Raw genomic sequence first — 24,526 nt, 5'->3', positions numbered from 1 at the left:
TCGGGGATGGGCTGGAATAGGTTATTTTATATATATGCATTGCATATAATTTCTCACATCCTTCGATCCAGCTTCCACCCTTTCCTACTTGTCTGTGGAAAAATGTAAGGATTTTACGAATTTCTTTTTTTATAAAACGTAGAAAATACAGCTTTTTTTTAAGAAAATAGAGTCGAAATTATTAATTTTTCTCCTTAAAAATTGAAGATTATTTTCCGTTTTTCCGAAGGTAAATAATTAATTTCGGTACGTATATTTCGCACCCTGCTTGTGTGTGGTTTTTTACAATGGTTCTTGACAGGTTGGTGAAGTTTTCTCGAGTTGACAAAATATTAAACGAAACTTGCGCTTAAGCCGGGTACACACGTACAGTTATACCTGGCAGGCATACCTGAACAGGTAAGTCTGTCCGGCATACCTGAACGCGTGATGGCAGAGCAATCAATTTTTTTTTTCATCCACACGTTCAGGTATGCTTGTCAGGTATACCTGAACGTGTGTACCCTGCTTTACAGAATTATTAAAGCGTCGAGAACCATTGTTTTATTACGAACATCAAACAATGAATTTAATTTGGAAGGATGATTTTACAATAATTTTCCTCGAAAAATTTCCCTTCCTTCTTGCAAATATTCTACTCCTTAATATAGATTGTCTAGGAGTATACTTAGGGAAGACAAAGCTTTAATTACAAAGAATTTTCGACAATTTTGTGCAAAGTTTTCTGTAATTAATTGACGGAGCTACAGTTACAACAATATTAAGTGCAATGTGCATAGTGAAGAAAATCTTATATCCCAACGAGAATTGTTTTCATTTATTTATTTTTATTTTTATTTTTCATTTTTTTTTAGAATCCTGCTTGTTGTTTTAAAGATAAATAGAGCATACGTATGCTTTTTTTCATGTTTTGTTTCCTCGACGTGTATCCTTACGTAAGTGGACTTAAATATGTTGTCAACTGTACTTATTGGATGGTTGCTTGGTTGCTTTTTAATCCATTATCGTGAAAGGATGGAATATTGTTGGCCTGTTTGTTTTTACTAGATTTTAATTAGATTACGGAGGATATAAGCAATAAATAAAGAAATAAGTGAAGAATTACTCCGCTTATTCTCTTCTTACTAATTAAAGAATAACACAAAATATTCAGTTCTGTACTCAGTTTGCAACTCCTTTAGCTTATTTTATTTTTGGCTTCTGTTTAAAGTATAGGATGTTTTATGAAATTATTTGACGAAGTACCCGATCCAGATGTTCATCCTTCTGTTTTCACCATTTAGATTATTAGTTGGTGCAGACGGAAGGGCTTCTTATTTGTTGAATGGCAAAAGGAAGCCTTGTTTCGTTCACCAATTAATAATAAGGAGGCCTTAAGTTATAGCTTCGTAGCGTGTAACCCAATGCACATCCACCACACAAATGTGTAACTAATGATATCTACTACGCAAGTGTGTCAAATAATGGTACTCACTACTGACATACTATGCTGTATGCGTAGTGCGTCACTTGTGTAGTAGGTATGTAGTGAGATATACCTACTACACAAGTATAACTATAGGAGTGTAGTTGACACACTATGCCTACACGTGCAGTTGGGTGTGTAGTTGACACACTATGCTGTAAGCATAGTGTAATGCCACTTCAGCAAATTACAATAAATTTAAATTAAAGATGGTGAGATCATAAAATGTATCCTAACCTGTAACTTGTGTACAGTACAGTACATTCCATGCCGTTTTCATATACGATACAGTTCATCACATTTTCATCACTCTCATACTACTGAACACTAAAAACAAACAAAAATGGTTGAAAAATAATAAATTTAATAAAATAGTTATCTGCAAACATTAGAAAACTTTAGAGAAATCCAAAACTTTTGCAATTATTACTTTACTTTAAAAAAAAAATGTAACTATTGAAAGGTGTAGCATATATTCCCAACAACTTTAAAGCTTTGTCACAAATAAAAAAAATATCGTTCCATTTTATACTGCAAACCATTGTTACGTGCAATTCCGCTGTAAGAAACCTAACAAGCAGAGGAATTACAGACAGACAGACGAACATGCGAATCTTTATGGTCCAGTTTGAGAAGTGATACGATAACCGCTCAAAAATACTGATCCTTAATGAATTACAACATTTGGATCGTAAATTAATTTTAAAAAATACGATAATAAAACAATTTAAAGATTTCGTTTGCAAACTGAGCACAGTCACACAAGATGAAGACTTAACAATACGAATAAAGTAACATTTAGTGTTTATTTGCTATAATTATAATAATAATTATAAATAATTTAAAAGTAAGAAAAATAATTTATATATATATATTTTTTGCCATTCTTACTTTGAATAATATTTTTTTATCAAATAATTTTCTCCTTTATAATTGGTCCCGTTTAAATCGGCAGGCACAGGTTAAACGTACGTTAATAAAATATTAAAAATTAAATTAAAAAGTGTTTTTTTTTTAATTTTAAGCTTGATTTTTAGACGGAGAGTGGATTGGTTTATGATTTCTTTTTAAACTTATTTTATTCGCAAGCAATTATTTTTTCCTGGTTGCGCATTATACGACGATACACCGAATACGTCTTTTTGTAAGGTGTTTAAAAAAGAAATATCCGGTGAAACGTATCGAATTTAGTTCTTATGATGTAATTTATGAATCAATTTTTGTTGCATTAGGCCTAGTCCTTATGCAATTCTACTTGCACACACGGCAGTAAAACAATGTGTACGTGTTGTTCCTGTATAAAAAAAATTTATTTTTTATTGTTTAAAGTCGCTTCTCGATTAAAATTCTATCTTAAAAAGCTTTGTAAATATTATAGTTTAGCTTATTACAAGTTATGCTTACTCATACATTTTCTTACAGAATGCAGTTTTACTCACTCATTGTAGTAATCAAAATGACATTCTCCACAGGAATAACGTTGACAAATTCAATTAATGAATCAACTTTCTAGCAAATACGCAATGCTTTTCAGTGAAGTGGACAATTCGAACTCATATTTTGTTAAAAAAATTCCGCGAATTTTCTTACACCCACCCCTTTTTTTACTTTTCCTGCCGTGTTTTAAGCTACCAAATTGCTTGAGGACTTACTTAAAAATCGTTTTATTTTTAAATTGAAAAAAAAACTGTTAATTGTGTTTAGTGAAAAAAATACGTAACTTAATCGCCGTGCTTTAATTTTGATGAATTCTTTTTTCTTTTTAACTTTTCTTTAATAATTTTCGAGTTATTTTTAGAGCTTTTTCAATTTTCTTCGGCTTCCGGTTACACGTTCTCGGATATAAACGGTTAAAGAATCATTTTGCTGATATATATATATTTTTGTTTTTTTTTTTCGTGTGTCTCTTTGAAGTTTTGTGAATTTTTTACAAACGTGGCAAATTTTGGCCCTGTATTAATTTATGAACAGTGTAAATCATATAAAAAATTAATAAGTCGAGTTCGTAGAACAGCCTATTACTTTGCCGCTTGTGTTACAGTTTGCGTGTTTATAAACGGTTAAATTGTTCCATTAGTGTCTTATTTTAACAGTTTTAATGCAGTTTTCTTTACGAATAAAATGCCCCGTAATATTCATTAATAAAGTAGTCATAATGAATAAAATTATACATGCGACCGAAAGTATTAAAAAGCACGCTAAAGTATAAATCGTAACAACGTAACTGCAAGTTAAATACGTAAAGTTACGCGTGTTTTTCTAACTAAAAGCTGTAAAAATAATCAATTATATAGAATAATATTTTCATCACGGTTAAGATAAAAGAATTTTGAAATATACGGTACCGCATACTCATTACATATGTTCGTACCGTATGCGGTACACGCATACACAATGGTTATTTCAGTGTAGAAACCGTATAAAATTATACAGAACGATCGATATCGAGTGTACTTCCTCCGACAGTGGACAAAATAAAAAGCCTTCCGCATATATCCACACAGTCGTTTATAGGGATAGACAGATTAATAGAAAGATAGAGAAGTAGTAGACAAAAAACATAGGCACTTGGGTCGGGAACAAGAAGAAAATATACTAGAAAAACACCATTTTGTTTTCACATTTTCCTGTGTGGTTTAATGCGGAGTTTACTAAAACGTCAGGCATATTCCGTTTCTGATAAACTCTGTCCTTCTGATAAACTTCTGTCAAAATAATATTCGTCTGATATATCTTCGGATGTCTGTCCCGCTTTCGATATTGATTTCTGGTAACTGAACAGTTGTCTTTCCAGGCTGTAGTTTTCCGTTTGCAGCGCCGATATCTCCCTCCTGGAAAACATCAGAAAAACAAAAAGAGAAAGAAATATGCAGGTATTTTACATTCGTATCGATAGACGTGTTACGTCATCGAATACGTAATTGAGCTCCAGCCGCTTACGTCTGCAGTGATGTCGCCAGTACTAAGACGTGTCCTGTGTACTGCCATCATTTCCGGTGGATTATCATAAAAATAATCGATGAAAATAAAGAAATGCTAGATATTATTTAATATATTTTCGTGTATACGGAATGCGTAATTAAGTATAAATGTACGAAGCTGTATTGTTGTATTATTGTCAGCGTTATATTAGAAAATATAACACCATACAGTATACATTTCGGTAAGAATTATGAGTATATAATTAATAAAATTATAAAATGCGTGTAAATTATTTATATCTAATCATTATATAATATACGATTACATTATATAAATCGCATATAAAATATTATCGATTATTTTTATGATAATCCACCCGAAGTGTTGGCAGTATTACAGAACACGTCTTAGCACGCGCCACACTACCGAAGACGTAAGAGGGTGGAGCACAGTTACGTATAATTAACGAAAAAATTATTGTGACATCGTCACAATACCGCACTACAACTTATAATCATCCATTTAAAATATACGCTTTCGATTTATTCCCCTGTACATCATACTTTCCCTGATAGCAACAGTGGTGGCCGCTATTTAAATAGAGAAATTTTAAAATTGAAATCACGTGATTCTAGACCGTAAAATATTTATGTAAACAACAGCCAATTGTGTATGTCGGTCTGTACAAATTTTAAATATATTCAAATTCAAAAGGAGGAGAAAAAATAGGATTCTTTTCTTTCTGTATAATGCAAATGTAATCGAATGCAATTAAAAAAAAAGGTAATCTTATAGCAGAGAACCTTATGCAAATGACGTAATTAAACGAAACAGGAATGCAAATAAAAATAGTAAAATATATAAAATTAAAATGGTTTTGTGTAACTTTCTCTTATCTTCTTTCCTTCTTTTTCTCCTTCTTAAAAAAAATTATATAAAATTAAGAGAACAGGGGGAATAAAACTGTTTTAATTGCTTTTAATATTATACTTGGCCAGGTTTTTCAGTATTATTTGCTTATTTCTTGCTACGTGCAAGTCGCTGTACTCTATTATAATTACTTTTTTTTCTCGTGATGAGTTCGGAATTATAAAGACCGGTCCGAAAGTCACTTAGCCGTGTTTTTGGATATGTTACAACTTTGTCATTTCCGTATTGAACAAATAGATAGTCACGTAGGGTGGTCTAGAAGTCAGTTAACTACCTTAGATTTAATCGCGGTCTTATTCGAATTCTTAACTATATGAGCCCGACGTTGCTCGGGAAAAAAATAAAAACAGCAAGATTATTAGATTCTTTCGTACTTCTAACCATTATACTACATTATAGCTTTTGATATATATTTTTACAAAGGTTATCTTACGAAAAAGTTTATGACACCAAGTGCCCAATCTAACGCATTTAAAAAATTCTTATAACCTTTGTAGTTATATAAATTCGACCAAAAGTAGTCGTTGACCATCCTCTCTTCCGGAAAGAGGTCAACGAATACTCATTAATAGCGGTCTACTACTAATATTTGAAGAGTGGTCCGTGTTAGACGGGTTGTGATGGCTTCGCACGTGATCGAAGTTGATAACCTTAATTCCCGAAAGACTTCGTATAAAATTTATTTAAATAAAAAAAAAATATGGTAAAAATGCGAGAATAATTGCTTGTATATGATAATAAAGTGTTTATGTTTTGGCAACAGGTTGAATAAACTACGTGGGAAGTACACTCTCGTAAAAATTGCATTTATAGAAAAATTATTGGACTGCAATTTGAAAAAACTGTAGACTTGCATATTCTGTCTGTTTGTCTTTAATCTCGAGAAAGGAGTTAGGTAGAGGCAGGGGCGGACTAAGGCCTAGGCAACCTAGGCACGTGCCTAGGGCCCGTAATTTTTGGGGCCCGGAAATTAGGTTTTTAAGTTTTTAATTTATATAATTAATTTTTATTTTAATTTAACAGAAAAACGTGATATTCATAATTTTTGCTGAAACGTATTCAAATTATTCCGAATCGTTGATTGATAAAGTCGACAAGTGTGGACAAGCGTTCTCGTGCTTATGCATCCACACCCGCGAGTGTCGATGTGTGTAAATACGATCGAGCCTTTACTATGCAGAAATACTTTACTATATCCAATCCAGAATAAAACAACATATTTTTTCTGCCCATTTTATACCATGCGCAAATCATTCATTAAATTTAATTGGAAACGCTGCTGCCGAAAGTTGCATGGAAATGACCACTTTTTTCAATATCGTTCAGGAATTGTACGTATTTTTTTCAAGTTCTACACATAGGTGGAATGCATTACAAAAATTTTGTAAGAGCAAACACTTGAGTATTAAACCTATTTGTGACACCAGGTGGTCTGCTCGTTCCGATGCTGTGAAATCCTTAAAGGAAAATTATGAAGAAATTAAACATTGTTTACGTCATTTTTCCTCAAACAAAGATGAAAAACCATTAACAAGGTCCGAAGCTGCCGATTTACATAAAAAACTTGATACATTTGAGTATGTACTGTTACTTACTATATGGGAAAAGATTTTAGAGAGAATAGATGCTTCAAACAAGACTCTTCAACAAAAAGACGAATCCCTAAATATAGCAGTTTTAATATATGATTCATTGATAGATTTCATACAAACTGTTAGAGATGATTTTGACAATTTAGAAAAAGAAGCAGAAAAAGTTAAAGATATTGCATATACTAATGATAAAAAACGGCAGAAAATACGAAAACTATTTCACGATGAAATTCCAGAACATGAAATAAGTTAATATTTTTTTTTTGTTGTATGCGATTCTTTAATTAGCAACATTAAAAAAAGATCTGAGGGATATAAAACTATTAACAATAAATTCAAAACAATTTTTCATGATAGTGATGTTAGTGACTCTTCAATAGAGGAATTAAAATGTTATGAACAAGATTTAAACCTAGCAGAACTGAAAAATAAAGTATTACAATTTAAGACTTTTATAAGTAAAGAAAATATTATTTCGCCTGTATCCATGTGGTCATTTATTCAGGAAAATAATATTATTGCAACATTCCCTAATTTAAACATAATTCTGAGAATTTATTTAACACTTCCAATAAGCAATGCAAGCGGTGAAAGATCATTCTCAGTAATGGCCAGAATAAAAAATTTTTTAAGATCCACATTAGGCCAACAAAAATTAAATAGTTTATCATTACTTTATATAGAAAAAGAGTTATTAAATAACTCTATTAATTATGACAAACTAATTGACGAGTTTGCAGAATTAAAAGTGAGAAAAAAGGCAATATAACTAATCAATTTGAGTATATTTGTTTAAGTATTATTGTTTGTTTTAATAAATTATGTTTATTTAATTTTTGTACATGTATATTATTTTTTTCCTTTTTTTCTTGGAATCCGATAATTAAATAGAACTACATACTATATGCTTTAAAACCAAACTACCAAACGCAAAGTATGTGTCATGACTGAAAAATAGGCCCGGAATTACAATGTTGCCTAGGGCCCGCTTTAGCCTTAGTCCTCCACTGGGTAGATGATAGTCGAGACCGGACGTGGAAATCTTAACAGAAAGAGGACCAAGTTAACTATATATGAACTTCCGATTTGTGCCGCAAGTCACGTTATTTCAATTCAAAAATTTTCCTTCGAACTGTGGAAAAACACTACTACACGCAGACAAATGCCATCTGATTACTAGTAATGGCGTAATGACGCATCTATTTCGCGCTATATTATTGTCAGTGAATATAATATATAGTTTTTAAAATAATATCTTTTTTTATGTAAAAATTATATTTAGTTAATTGTTTTGTTAAAATTTTTCCCATAGATGGCGTTACATGTAATACCAGTAATTCAATGTAGACAAAAATTAATCGGTATATAGTAATCCAATCGATTATTGGGGGTGGGATGTAGGATATGATCTAAGTTGGAAGTATAGGAACATAAATGCCGAGTTTCGTAGCAATTGGTCAAATGGTGTAGGAGTGTTTAGCGAACAAACAAACAAACATTCTCATTTATATATAAATTACAGTAGAGCGTCGATTTTTCGAATCAATTGGTGACTGGGGTTGTTCGGATAACTTATTTTTCGGATAATCGATTATGTACGAAAAAATATATTAATTTATCCCATCTTGACATTTTCCTCTGTTGCATGTCGCTTCGTGTTGAATTTTCGTCGATGTTAAGCCTAACGAAGACTATTGTATTGTTAAAAATTATTTTTTTATTTTGTACAAACAAAATAAATATATTGAAAAATATAAAAACAATAAAAAATTATACTTCAGATGTTAATTTAGTATCAAAAACGTAAAATATTTGAATAGCCCAAGACATAGCCAAAGATTGAAGCGCCACAGCACTGGCGAAATTTAAATTTGCCTACTGGAATTCTTTCGGATGATTGACTTTCGGAAAATCGACGCTCTACTGTATTTACAAAAATTAGCTTAAGGTAAACTTAAGCTAATTTTTCCGACTGCTAACCAACTTTTAGAGCATTCATAGATACAGTATATTTTTGTGACGATTAAGCTTAGGGGAAAAATTACTTATTGTGGCATTGTCACAAAGCTGGGCAGCTGGGATGCAATTTTTAATTTAGAAGTAAGCTTTCTGTATCTGGTTTTAATTTTAATGTAACTAATACCGTTCTGGAGATTAACGAAGGACGGACAGACGTACAGTACATACTGACGAATGTATAGGTATTTTTATTTACCGAGTTTTAAAACGAGTAAATCTTAAAAAATTAACAACAGACCGTCCTTACAAAATTATTTAGAATCTACAGTTAAAAAAAAAATTAAGAATACAGTAGAACCTCCATTATCCGGACCTCCATTATCCGGATTTTCGATTATCCGGATTGTTCAAAATAAACAAAAATTTTACGAATTTGCTGATTTGCACTTGGCGAATTACGATACTGTTTATGTACGTACGTGATGGAATGCATAACTTTTTTTGTTTCAACAACGTCTCACCCAGCACAGTGGTCGTAAACTCTTAAATATATTTTACGTCGTAATAAAAATATAACTTGACATACGTATTTATAAATAATTTATATTCAAATTACATCATTTCTATGACCAAGGGCGGCGTAAGGCATGGGCAACGTGGGCCACCGCCTATGCCTCACGGTCCGAAGGGCCTCGCGTTTCGAAGGTTTATCCATTACTTAAAAACCGCGAACGCGACGAAAAAATTTTACTCGTCATAAAACGATAAATAGTTTGTCAAATTTTTATTCATAAAAATGCAGTTTCAACTGCTTTTTATTTTATAAAATCCGTCTTCTTGCGCCATCAGAGGGCCTTTTAAACAATAAGTAGTCTGTTAGCATTGGTCAGTAGTAGTCCAAATTCAATACGAACGTTTGTTTCTTGACAATTTGATCACGATTTAAATACAGTATTTATTTTTAATATTACCGATATGTCATCGAAAAGAAAACGTGTTGTATTATCATTAAAAGACAAATTAAAGTATCTGTTTCGATTATCCGGATTTTTCCTTATCCGGACTACCTTCATCCCCATTCGTCCCTACCTTCATCCTACCTTCAATTAGTCCGGATAATCGAGGTTCTACTGTATGTGGTAAAATAATTTAAGGATTTATTAATATTAGATTTTACTAGTTTTTTCTTTTACAAAAGTTGTCTGAAAATTTGTTTGCCCCCGTTTAAGGAAATAAATATAACTTCCCGAAGCTAAATGTTATGTAAACTTTGATGATTTCGTAAAATCGATTAAATCACGACTGAGATGGCAAATTAATTAGTTTATAATAGAAAATCGGTCGATACTTGTATACTGATCGATAGAATCAAAATATTCTTATATAACTGTGCTGTATAACATAACTAGTAAAATTATGCTTCAGTAGTAGAATGATTTTCCATAGGGTTCTATCATCATAACAGCGTAACTCATTCTGAATAGGATTTCATCATCGTAATAGTATAAAACTAGACAGGAATTTGTTATCATAATGGCACCACTCCCTTGCAGGGTTTCTCTATCAAAACAGCGGGACCCTGGATAGGGTTTTGTTTCTTGTCTTAAGGAATTATCGTATGTAGAACTTCTACGAAAGCTACGACTTAATACATGTAATATTTTCCCAATCAGCGAAAGCTGAAAATTTCGAAACAAGATTTTTTAAAGATATTTATTTATCTTCATCTTAAATTCTTAGAATTGCTTCTCTGCAGATTTTAATTCCAAAATCACATTAATTTAGATAGAAAAATGGCGAATTTATTGACTTTTCTACATTTATTAATGATTGTTGTTGTTAAGTAATTAAATAAGTTTTTATATACGAAATGTTTAATTATCAAAACAGAAGAAAGGCAACAAAATTTTCAAAGTAATTACGCTAATACAATTGAAATAAACGAAAACAATAGGACTTATAGGTATGTGCGTAACTCGTATTTGCTTAAAGTTGCTATTGTTTACTTTGTAAGCGCTTAAAATTCCGGATTTTCAATATAAGCGGGATTAATGAGGAAAAGGAAATGTTTTTCAATGGAATATTGTGTTACTCGTTCAATTAAACGAGAGGCAATACGTGGAAATATTTTAGGAACAAGATACGAATCTACACTGGAAAGAAATGTCGATTAACCGTCGAATAAAGCAATTTCCAGGCAGGAAAAAAATCCAAGATAAATATACGGAATTACGTTTTACTAAAATGCTTTTCGATTCAAATTTCACAGGGGTCGAGTTTTCTTTCCTTTTTCTATTTCTCCACGCATCGAAGTTTAATTTGGAATGGATTATTTTAAACACGATACAAAACATCCCGAGAGATGTTAATACTTCTTCTGTGAGAAATTAAAATTCGATCCGAGAAAATTATTTTTACAAATTATCTTTCCTGGTAATTTCTTCAGTCTGCCTGTTTTTACGCTCGGTTTTGGTAAAAGGAGTCTTTAATTTTATGTCTTGTCTGTTGTTTACCAACAAATAAAGTTGTAAGTAGATTTTTCACAAAAAATGCTATTATATCAGTTAATTTACTAAAAATAGACGTGTGGTTCCCTGACAATAAACAAAAAGTATACAATAAGTACGGTATGTACTATTGTATACTTTTGTACGTACTGTACTATTGTACTTTTCGTGACAAACCCTGACGGTACGTATATATCCACATATTTTGATAGCGTATTATGAGTAGTGTATATATAAAGAGATAATGTGCTTGAGCAATGCATAGAAGCATTATTTAAGTTGAACTATCAAAGAGATGTACTGTACAAGAGAGAATACAAGGGATTTCTAGAGTATAAGGAATGATAGCTGCTCTTATGCTGTGTAAATGAACACTGTAAACATATTATTGTGAATAATGTCGTGTGTTGCATAGAACTTAAAATTAAAATAAAATATAAAGGTTCTATACGTAGTCCCGAACGATTTAAAGGCTTCAAAAATATCATCTCAATAAACTTTATATTATTTTTAAAAATTACATAAAAGGAACAATAAAAAAATACTTATTTTATGCATTACGCTTCTTGTCTAGTCTTGTGTTGAATTATACGAGCGCTAAGGTGGCTTTTTTTTCGCTAGACTTATTATACCATCAATAAAAAGGAGGACAAGCTTTAGAAAAACATTTTATTTCTTCGAGTATGCATTTCAGACAATTATGCCCCTTTTCAACTCTTGTGTTACAACTATATAGGGAAAATTACATACAGGTTAGCATAATGTATAGAAGTTAGCATACATTTATTGTAATGTTAAAAAATTGTAAAAGATCATTATAAAATTGTAAAAGATGATGTAAAATTATGTAAAATTGTAAAAGATGATGTAAAAAGTTTTGAACTTACTGGAAACATGACGACATCTTTTTATATCTATGTTGTTTGTTTTCCCTTTTGCAAATCATTTCCAATTTAATCATTATTTTAGTTTATGCCCATTAATCAGTAATTGCCATCCATATTTTATCTAATGTCACAACTCCTGCATTTCTCATAATCCATCTAAGTTTCCTAATGATCTTTTACAATTTTGTAACATTACAATAAATGTATGCTAACTTCTATACATTATGCTAACCTGTATGTAATTTTCCCTATATAGTTGTAACACAAGAGTTGAAAAGGGGCATAATTGTCTGAAATGCATACTCGAAGAAATAAAAAGTTTTTCTAAAGCTTGTCCTCCTTTTTATTGATGGTACAATAAGTCTAGCGAAAAAGAAAAACCACCTTAACGCTCGTATAATTCAAAAAAAAAAAAAAAAAAATACTGTAGACTTTTGTAGAATAAAAATGGAGCCGATGGTCATTAGTCTACATACGTAAGGAAGATACTTCCGTGTACGGTGATGTCTCGTACTTCGAATGTTCAAGAATTCAAACGACGACTATTTACGGCATTTAATTATGTTAGTTTTACCTTAAATTATGTGTATTCACTATTTAACTTTATCGAAAAAAGTATTATTTAGGGTTAGAACGGATTAATTCACTTTTCGTTATTTCTAATGGAGTAAAATTGATTCGTACTTCGAACCATTCACAGTTTGAACATCCTCCTGAAACGAATTAAATTCGAAGTGCCACTGTACTGTACATTACTAAATAGAACATATGTTAAAAATTATGTTTACTGTTGTAATTAATTTGAAATTTCCGACATTTTTGCAATGAAAAAATCCTGCAACAAGATGCGTAACTTTTCCGGCCAAACTTTTAATATTGTATGTGGCGTCATCTGTCAGGAGATAGTATTTAATAACCTTTTCTGTTATTAATTATTAAAAAATGGCAAAAAGCTTTATTTTGAAGATAGAGACGAGTTTTATAAAAGAAAAATAAATTGCAAATGCTAATTACGAGTAAATCAGTAACTGCTACCTTTTTTATCTTCCCACTCTGGATTTTTTACCACCAAAATTTAACATCGCGAATGCCCCTAATATTCAAACTTTCCTGCAAAATCGCAGAAATTTTTCACAGAAGACACAGGAGTTTCAAAGAGGGTGAACAAAATCGTGTTCCCCCACACACATTAACATTAATACGTACGGGGAGGAACTTTTTTGCATTTCTTGACGTTTCGAGTTCGCTCCAAGGCCAAAAATGTAAAACTCTCGGTGGCCATTTTATCACCAATCGCTATACTTTCCTCCCGTTACGTATAAGAGTCGTAAAATAAAAATAATAATAATAATAATAATAATAGTAAACGCGTAACGTCGCGTGACCCTTTCTAATAATCTTAAATTTCTACCTGGTAACGAACACGAGACTAGGTAGACTAACGAGCATCGGTTCCATTGTTTTCATTAATCAGTATTGTTATAAAAGATATCCGAACAATACTTACTTCATCTGGTGTCCGTGAACACGGCAAATGTCGTCATACTTGTGATAAATAGCACTGAATAGCAATAACGATTCCAACCACTCGATATGAACTATCAGACGATTACTCGTGCCTTCTATATATGTATTTGGCATCTCTCGTATCTAGAATTAAAAAAAAATCACTCTTTAAATTAACATATATATTTTTTTCTAAATCTCCGAAGAAAATGTAAAAAAAAATTAATATAAAGAAGAAGGGAAAAATACAAGTATAATTTTATTTAGGAAAAGTACTTTTGTGTCGAAACGCTTGGATAAATTTCTCGTATTGTTTCCGTAGTTCTTTAATATCGAATTCTTCAAGTCGACCATACGTAACTAATGGATTCAATTCCGCACAATATCCTTTTGTTCTATGCCAAAGCAAGAAATGAAGTCTTGCAAATGATTTTTTCGTCCGAGAGAAGCGAAAGAAAAAATATATCGTCAGATATGGAATTTTGGTTTCGTACGGGCATTTCTGACAAATGTCGATGGGGTGGAATACATCACAGAATATATCGTTTCACTTTTAACATCTATGAACTCCTTTCCTTTGTTTCCTTTCCTTTCTACTTTCCCTGCTGTTGTGTATAAAACATGGGAAAGTACTGTGTAACCTAGTTTCGTGTTCGTTCCCCCCCCTGTATGTATGGATGTTAGTGTGTCACGGGAAAGTCGTGTCAAATTTGACCCTCTGTTTTTTAAAAATCACGTTTTGAAACCCTCTGAACCCCAAAAAAGTGATAAAACGGTAATATGTATGTATGCTTGTTTGTGTTCTCGTGTGTGTTTTGGCGTTATTTCGTTTAAATAACTCGGGATACCTAGTCTCGAGTTATGTGAGTAGCAATACGAACGTGTTAAGAATATCACGTGATATTAACCCGTTCATCGAGACCATTCAGTGAACGAATTGTGACACCTGACACTCCCAACACATTCGTTTTGGGAGTGTAAAGTGTAACATATTCGATACTCGTGTAACTCGAGACTGGCCTCCAGGTTGGTGTAACGATTAAGAAATGAAAATTTGAAACGGTAACTTATACACAAGGGTCATTGATGGTATTAAATTTTCGTGGTTAAACGTTGAGGGGGTCAACTGTCTGATATCTAAGATTGGGTGGAAATTAATTAATGTAACTTTTACTCGTTAATCGCGTTTACAATTTTATAAAAAAAAGTCTTATCTGTACCCTCAAAATTAATCCTTTTGCCTTTTTATAATAATATTAATAATATAAAAGTTATTTTTTAATAAAATCGCGTAAAAGATGGCGCCACACGCAATTTTAAATTTGCACTAATGCGTCTTCGTGTTTCTAAACATTAACTTTTGCCGGGAAAGTTATGCAACTCGTTGGTGGTTATTTAAAAAAATAAATCTGTAAATGGACTCGAACATTAACAAAAGAACTGGTTCTTATCTTGGATTTTAGTCGAGAGAAATTCATTAATAGAAAATATCAGCTAAATATTTTAGATAGAGAATGATAGATGTTACGTAATGGCTATAAATAAACTTTGCCTAATGACGATAAGAATTGAAGATTGTTACGACCAAGTTAGATAAGGGTGAAGAGATTGTTTGTTCTCGATAGCAGTGGTTAATAATTGATACGATCCTTCGATACAATCAGAAATAACTTCTAATAAAAAAAAGGAGAGGAGTGAGTACGTGTAGTTATTTTGCGAATGATAAGGGTAGAATTTGATAAAGTGGGTTTGTTAGTTACTTTTTCTGATTTTGAATGGACATAATTGGAAGAGTACCGATACATTCTGTTTAATCAAATGCTACGTAAGCTTTTGTTCTATTCCACCATTATAAGTGACACAGGTGAATTTTTTACTGTAAGTTCTGGAAGAAATTGTTCGAATTTTCGTGATTTTTGGGCTTTAATTTTGAAATTGCTGACTTATACATTCCCACTTTCGTCTGTCTGCCTGTCTGTCCGTTAATATCTAGAATGGTTGTAGATAGATGAAAATCGAGACAAGATGTAGAAAGATTAACGCCCGATTAACTATATACGGACTTTCGGTCTGGACCGGAAGACACTTGAATTTTTAAAAGACGAATAAAATTGCAGCCCTTTTATTAAATACTTTCTCCTATTATTTTACGTGATAATTTATTTTTTTTAATATAACCCAGTGAATGTCTGTAGTAAATCTTCACGTTTTGTTTACCCGAATGTTCGCTTATCCTAACAAAATTGTAGAAAAGAACAGATCGAGATTGATTCGATAAAGATCGATACCGGAGTAGGTCTAAGATTTATGACGAAAAGTCCATTATATCGAACATCTACCAACGAATTGTTGGCACGAAAAATTGGTTTTTCGAACGATACGTTAAAGAAACCTTTCTAATTATTGCTGTGCCTTTTAGGGGGAAAAATTTTTGGCAATTCTGCTTGACGTTGCCGGCACTCGAACTGGAGATTAACAGGGCCATTAGCAAGATAATTTTCAATTGTACAAGGATAGAAAATTTAAATAATAACAAAAGCGTTAAAAGGGTCATTTTCATTAAGACCGATGCACTTCGAAGTGTGACACGTGACCCCTTCTATCTCTCCACCCCATTGAGTTCGTTTCGTCGTCTCTACCAAATCCTGAGGTGTTAAACGAAATAGATGCCAACATACTACACACACATAAACATACCAGTACATACACATAGAGGGAATTTTCTCTTATTCTCCTAACCCAAAAAGGAATTCCCTCATCCTTTTTGGGTTCAGGAGTGTCAAAACGTGGAAATTTGCAAATAATTCGGACACAATTACAATACTATCCCGTATTATATACATAACTGGCGAGAAATTAAAAGTAATTGTTACTTTAAAAGAATTTATTTTAAAATTTAATGATAAATAATCACGTTAAAGAGTAGACGGGGAGAGACTCGCTATTTACCGTTCTATTCTCGGTAATATCGAGTGTTACGCTCGGATTGCTGTTGCTTTATGGAAATTGTTTACGAATCTCGAGTAAGGTATCAATCGAAAGCTCTTACAGCTCTTACAGAAAAATGAGAATCTCCATTTAATCTCCCAGCCTAGAGATAGTTACAGTATCAAACGGCATCTCTTTAGAAGATAGGTTTATAAAATAAAACCCCTTGTTTAATTATTTTCGACACTTGTCTGATGTAAATTTACTTATATACATCGTAGTTTTATTGAGTTTTCTGTAAAATCCCACGTAGATGGAGGTGTCGGTTGTTTTTATGGGCACTGCTATCCTATTGTTGGAGAACAATGAAAAGATAACATCCATAAAGCTCGAGAGGACACGTGGAAGTCCGTCCCATTGTCTTATCGAACTTAATGGATTGACCAGTTCCGTACATCGACTCCCTCCCTATTCGTGTCGTTTCATTGTCGTGGATTACAAAGATATTATGAATGAACTTTGATCGATCATGAATTTGTTCTTGACACTATGATTCGCAGGTGTAATCGAATAAGACTTCAGAACTACTATTGTTTTTAATGTGCCTAGTCGTGTCAGTAACTGATAGCTTTCAGTTTATAATTTAAAAGTTTATGCTATATCAATATAATTTAACCAACTTGGGATTTTGAGTGGTGGGTGAGTGGCGAGGTCGACTTGGGAGAAGGTGATATAAACAATTGTCTTACGGTTAGTAACTAAAATGTACTGTACTGTACATTTATTGACTTGAGCAAAAAAACCAACAAAAAATTGTTTGGGTTAACTTTAAAAAAAGAATTGGAAGTGGGGACCTTGACGGTAATTTTTTAGAGTATTGAAAAATACCCATGTCAAATTTGGTGAGGATACGTTGAAGGGTATAGATCACTTTACCTGACAAACATACATAAAGTAAGAGGAGGATGGTTGGGGTAGAGATTCGCAGTATTTTTTGTACGGTATCGAAGAATATTCGTACCAAATTTGGGGCAGTTACGATGAACGGCTTACAAGCGAACATACATATTTTGGATTTTATGTATTATAAATAAATATATCCGTTTAATTTTTTTCTTTATCCATCAATCCGTCCGTTTGTCTGAACAGAACTTCCCACATCTATAAAGCTTGAAAGTTTTGAGCATGTTTGAACTGTATAAATTTTATTTTCATATACCGGTAATCTCATCTGTTTATACGAGACGTGTGACTTATTGTGATAAAGCGTTTTTCTGATCTTTTAAATTTACATAAATTTAGATGGATCCAAAAATGTTTTCCTCGTACATCGCATTTTATCAGAAAGTATCATAGATGATAAGTTATTTCCTTCCATTATTACGAAATGAAGAAGATACTGCTGTTTTCTAACGCACTAGCACAGTATTTAAACACCTTATTTATTATTAATTGATAGCAGGAAGCCCTCTAACTTTATACCAAACCTTATCAGTAACATCTTTATAGAAATATAAACTTCTAATTATATTATCAAATTTATTAACAATCCAAAACTTTGCATTTCTCTACAATTCTGGTATGTGAAAAATCTTTACTTAGGGGAGACCGGGGCAAGATCGGCATGTTAAGCTTTACTTAAATTTTGTGTAATAAATACTGCTGTAAACTGAAAAAAAAGCTTTGCATATTGTCTATTGGAATGTTACCTTACTATAGAACTGGTTAAAATCAGTTTGGAAATAAAAATAATTAAAATAATTACAACTTTACAAGAAGAGAGAAATTGACGAAGTTGCCCCGGGTATAGGGGCAAGATCGGCAACTTCTCTCTTTTTGTAAAGTTGTAATTATTTTAATTATTTTTATTAAAGTTGCCCCTGGTATAGGGGCAACAGTAATGGGGCAAGATAGGCACGTATATAAAATTATGTTATTAACAATGTATAAGTTGGAATTCACTATTAAAACAAAGAAATACAAATCCAACACCCATTTAATATTATTACAACGAAATGCAAGTTCAAAGACATATATACATGAATAACAAATGCAAACATGTTTTCATTTATCATCTGTTTGATTTTTATCCTTTGCTTCTAATGTGGCTTTATGTTGCCGATCTTACCCCGCTAGTCATGATTTCGAAACATTAAGTACAACCCTGAGAACAGAATGCCAAGCCACGATCTGGCCACGTGAATAAGTTGAAGTTACATCCTTCTAACAGGAAAAGTAACTTTCGTTATCATGGAATTATAACAAAACCTGCCAATTCAATATAAATGGAAAAAAAATATTATATGGAATTGAACGAAAATGAAAATTTGCTTGATAATTCAACTACGCTTGTTGGAGAACAATAAAAACACTACACTCAACAAGCCACCAATAAAACTCAACTGCCTAACCTATAACCAAAGTCTCCTTTTAATTTGTTTTTAAAAAAAAGCGCTTGACAAACTTGCCCCGCATGCCGAAGTTGCCCCGGTCTCCCCTAAATGTAGGCTAATTAATTTAAAATAATAAATCATTATTTTTTATTATATTTTGAACCGATTTGTATATTATTTACATTATCAAAACTAAAATTTTACTCAAAAATATCGTATTCTTCTTCAATGTGGACGAAATAATACACAAAGTATCTGTATTTTTTTCCGTATTCGTACGATATAAAAAAAATTGCTCTCTTTTTTATGATCTATTTATTATAATATAAACTTATACTAGAAATGAAATAAATGGTGGAATGGGAGTTCAATGAAGTATTATTAATATTAGTTTGGAAAAAAAGGAGCAAAGGATGATATTTTATAAAGTATATCGTTGAACCGAATGTTAAGCGGTGTAACTATTGATTATTTCCTCTGTTATAAGTAAGAACAGTCCGACCACATGTACAGTTCCTAAACGGTTTTTACGTCTTCGAATTATTTTATAATACGTTGTAATTTTGTCAGTACAGTACACGATTGAATTGTAAAAGTGAAATCATTTTTACACAGTCGTTACAAAGATGCACGAATTAAGTCAAAATGGCAAAAAAAGTATTCACTTGTCACAAAAATAAATTAACAATTCATGCATAATAAACAGTATTTTTTTTATAATTTATGCAACCGATTTTAATTTAATTTAATCTAACAATTAAATTCGGACTTTAAGCGATATAAATATGTGAAAGTTGGAGTTTGAGGAGGAGCGATAGAAAGAAGATCGCCTCCATTAAACTGTGGTTCATCATACAATTGTTTAGGATTGCAAAAAGTACTAAGCGTTCAGTAATAGAACAAATCAAGTCCAGCCGTTCTCTGCAGACACTGATCTGTAGGCAACAGATGTCATATTTCGGTCATATTATTTGTACAGATAATGAAGTGCAAAAAGTGATTATGTTTGAGTAAACTGCCGGACATAGACGAAAAGAATATGGCTGAATGGAATCGAGAGCATTTGGGGCCATGTCTTAGCGGAGTTTCGAGATTTTGTCCAAAACAGGTGACGTTGGAGGCTTTTGTTCGCGGAATTTTCGAGACTTTCATCTATCTAACTCTGTTCTAGAGATTAAGGAAGGACAGACAGACAGAGGACAGAAGATGAAACTTTAAAGGGAGATAACCTTTAAAAAATCTAACATTTAAGATAGAATTCTGATCCGTGCGGATTTTCGAGAGGTATAAATCGCGTATTTGTTACAAAAAATGGTAATTTTCTGACGTCTGATTTGACATAAAATAAATATAAAAAAGTTTTGAAAACGCCAGAATTATTTATATATTTTTGAAATTTATGCAAGTGGATTTAATAGAGTAAAATGTCATGTTCTTTTTGGTTGTGAAGAGAAAAGGACAATAAACAGAGCGATAAAGGAAAATAATAAGAACAATTCCTGAACTTGCAAGAATTGGAGAAAGGAAAGGATAGAGGAGAAAAAGACAAGTAAAAGTTTTTTGGCTGTTTTCCCGAATGCACGAAGTGTGAAGTAAGCAAAACACACTTTCTGGTCTATTGCTTATCCACAAAGAGCAACCGTAATTTTTTCGGAGAGACTCGATACAGTTGTGTGATTCTCTCTTCATTTCTATCGTGAAAATTTCAGCTTAGTTTTACTTTTCCGGTTGTTATACATAATAGAGGAAAAGCAAGGGATGACCACCAAGATTTTTAAATTTTTGGGACCTCGAAGCGTCGAGAAATGCAAAAAATTTGCAGGGCTTTTTCTGTTAGTGTGTTTGGAAGGGACGATTTTTTCACTCAATTTTAAGCTTAATAACTCTTGTGTCTTTTATCGAAAATTTCTGAAATTTTACGAGGAGGTTTGGGTATTAGGGACATCGTTGCTGTCAAAGTTTGGTGGTTAAAAGTAGACGGGGTGGACGGGATTATTTTTAAATTTAGCGCACGTAATTCTTCTGTCAGAAGGATATTAATCTGATCAGCAATTGTAATTAATCATTCGGAGAAACTCGTCTGTAATATTAATTAGTGATAACTTGCGTGAAAGAAGGAAGTATGAAATATAAGAAGTGTAAAAGTTGCGACTCGCTTATAATTCCGAGTTGAAACAGAGTTTGTGAAGTCTTATTACAGTTTATTATGCACATATCTACAAGAATTTAAAATTTGAAAATAAATATATTGCACGAGGAAGTGTAGTATGTGACGTGCGAGTTCAACTCGCAAAAGCCATTAGTAGCATCTGTTTCAAATTTGTCTTTAAAGATAAGTATATGCCAGAGTTTAGCTTTAAGCAAATTAAAGTAACCTTTAACTCGTGAGCTGTTTTTGAAGATTTTCTTCACGAAACACACTTTAAAATGTTGAAATTTAATCATCTTTTTCTCATGGAATATTTTACGAAATAATCAAATATTTTTCTTGAAGCAAAGTGCGATATCGAAGCTAAATAATAAACAAAAGTTTTAAAACTAAACAGTACAGTCTGCTTTTATTATAACACCTCATTAGATGCATCTATATGGCATAGCGATAAAGCCTACGTACAGTCAGTCACACCGCGATATAGCGCCATAATTGGCGCTAAATCCAGGTGTGACGGTACTGTACACAATCGCTCAGCCATTCGCCTCTTATATTGGAACTTAATCGACTGCGGTCTAGACAAGTGCAAACTGGCTCCTACTTAGGTATTAGACACGTGAAGAAAACCGGAAACTGCACGTGGAGAAAGGAAAGGATAGATTTATTACTACATCCTTCTGGCGAGGATGTAGTAATAAAGTCTTTACGTAATCGATACCTAAATACACACAATACAATACAATGAATAAACACAAGACGTACAGTACACTTATTAATTTGTATCTGCCGAAGGAATCTCTATTTAGTATTTAAAGAGAAAGAGTCCGTTTACGAGCGCGGCACTATTTAGGAGGATGTTACATCAGAGTTTAATCGTAGTGGCTTTCTACGCCTTTATCCCTAATCGTCATTGACATACGATTAACGCAATGAGAAATAACGCAAATAACATTAATCTGAAGATTTTAAAGCGAATATTCTATTTTAAAATACATTTATAAAGAAAAATATATCCCAGAATAGTTTTAAAAAGTTTTCTCCAGCGGAGATCGTTATCTAGAAAATAAAATGGAGCGATGCCTTTGAATGACAAAATGGAAAGCGGTTCTTTCCACGATAAAGTAGAAAAAAGAAGAAAAAAGAGAGAGAAAAAAACACAGCGGGGGGAAGTCCAAAACAACACTTTTGGATGGAAGTGACATTATCGAACACACAATGGCTTAATGACAGCCTGTTCGGTTGTCTGGAATTCGAGTAATACAGCATTACCTGAAGCGAAGATATTCAGTTTTGCAAAATGTTGTACCTCCCTCTAAGATATTTTCTATTTCGTTACAGTACAATACTGTTAATTCTTATCGAAAGAATGTCTTCGTTCTAGTGATTTTCGTACAACCTAAATTCCTCACTTGTGAACACAATGCTATAGAATTTTTATAATTTTCTGGCATTCTTTATGCAATTCTCGTTTGAATTTCTGGAAGTTTTATTTCGAAATTAACTATACCTTTTTGTAAGAATTTATTTTTTAATTACGCTATTCTAATAAATATGTTTTCTAATACGTGGTATATAGAAAGGCCCAAAAAGTCTGTTAACAGTGTTTTATTTCTTGTGAATCTGATCCTGGAACAATGTGTTTCCTACTAACAAAATTGGTGGTTACACTATATAAAAGTAACTTTTACACGGTTAACTGAATTTTGGGCCTGTATTTTCTGGAAACTTTTGAGAAATTAATATATTTCGATCTTTTTTATTTTACTTCATTGGCGATTTATATTAAAATAGAAATTGAAAACGGTGATTAAGAATATTAGTTTCACGTATGGAGACTGATTACTAGTGAAGTTTTACTGTAACAATCTAAATACCGGCCATTTTCCGCACTCGACGTTTATTCAAATTACTAATTGGTCCAGAAAGTAATTAGCAAACTAATGATATTTATCGATTCATCTACGATCGTTTAATGGGGGGATGTACTATACAGTACGGTACCACTTTATGGCAGCTACACTGGCAACAAAGAGCTAACGTGTGTAACTTATAACTCAGGATTTATGCTGTGTTAAACTGGATTGCTTTTGCCCGTGTTAAATCCTATCAAATCAAATTACGGAAAAATTCCTGACACATTTATGAAATGAGACATAAGTAAACTGCGTTGGGTGGATCTCCCCAAACGTATATATCATCATTTACGAAAGGGCAGACAAAACAATCTGCTGGCTGGATATTGCAATTCCCAACACAAGTCACTAAGACAACTGCGAAAATTTCCGGATTTATTGGCTTTATGATATCGAAGTAAAAGATCAGTAAAAGACCCGAATTATCCACAGAGTATTACGTCAGAATCTTGTAGATGATGACGCAAAAAGGAAAAAAAAGGAAATTTTCTAAACAATGGAAGACAAAAAATCTTTTAAATGCTACACCAACTTCGTCACACGCAATGATTCATCTTGTGTTTCCAATCCGCTTCTATCTGCGACAGTTAAATAATATAACAGAGGAATGTACCTCGGGTCATAATATCTTTGACGTATTGTAAAGTAGCTTCTTCGTCCACAATAATCATCGGCATCATTAAAACGCGATGGCGTGTGGCGAAATTTCTTGCCTTTTCTAATTTGTTTTTTTTTTTCAATAATGAAAAAGAAACTTACTAATACGAGGTTTTATGTAAGAAATTTTCCTTTATTCTGATTTATTTTAACGATTTCTCAACGCTTCTAAAACGGAGCGTTTCAAAAGTCGGTTAACCGCCTGTCGATTGACGGGTGTGTTTGCGAATACAAAACGTAAAGTGAAATTTGTAAATTCGCGCGCCTTTTCTCTATAAAATCGGTGGGTAATTCTACTAATTGGTTAGCAATTTGGTCTTTATAACGGTTAACTGATTTTTAGGCCACCCTATATTATTTAAACTCTTACTTCTTAGGATACTTGAACAGAGGCAGATTAAAACGTAATTATAAAGTTATGTTATAAGGAGGAAGAAAGAAAAATACTAACAAGTTACAATGTAAAGTAGAGGCGAGGAACCTGGTGAGGTCGTATATAAGAAGTGGATCAAAACTCAGTTAACAGTATGTGTGTATGTGTGTGTCTCAAATATATTTGCGAATATTAATCGTAAACTGAACGTAGATGTTCTTTTATAATATTGATACAGTTGGGTACAAAGTAAAATTGGATAGAGTTGAGCACGAAATAAAATAAAATAGGGTACAATTGAATACAAAATAAAATTGAATGCTATTGAGTACAAAATAACTA

General features: G+C 32.3%; 1 protein-coding gene across 1 annotated transcript in view; it reads right to left on the bottom strand.

Moving 5' to 3' along the window:
• Positions 1–1,316: 1,316 nt before the first annotated feature.
• LOC111619310 overlaps positions 1,317–24,526 on the bottom strand; it is a 117,210-nt gene continuing 94,000 nt past the window's right edge. Inside the window, exons 3-4 of the mRNA XM_023361015.1 lie at positions 13,770–13,912; positions 1,317–4,296 (exon numbers count right to left, since the gene is read on the bottom strand). Of these exons, the coding sequence (XP_023216783.1) occupies positions 4,125–4,296; positions 13,770–13,912 (315 nt within the window). The 3' untranslated portion in view covers positions 1,317–4,124. The remainder of the gene's footprint in view (positions 4,297–13,769; positions 13,913–24,526) is intronic.

This window comes from Centruroides sculpturatus, unplaced genomic scaffold (genome assembly GCF_000671375.1).
Source record: "Centruroides sculpturatus isolate CEXI.00-Female unplaced genomic scaffold, Cexi_2.0 scaffold46, whole genome shotgun sequence".
NCBI lineage: Eukaryota > Metazoa > Arthropoda > Arachnida > Scorpiones > Buthidae > Centruroides > Centruroides sculpturatus.
The sequence above is the reverse complement of the archived record's forward strand: the minus strand, read 5'-3'. Positions and strand labels throughout refer to the sequence as shown.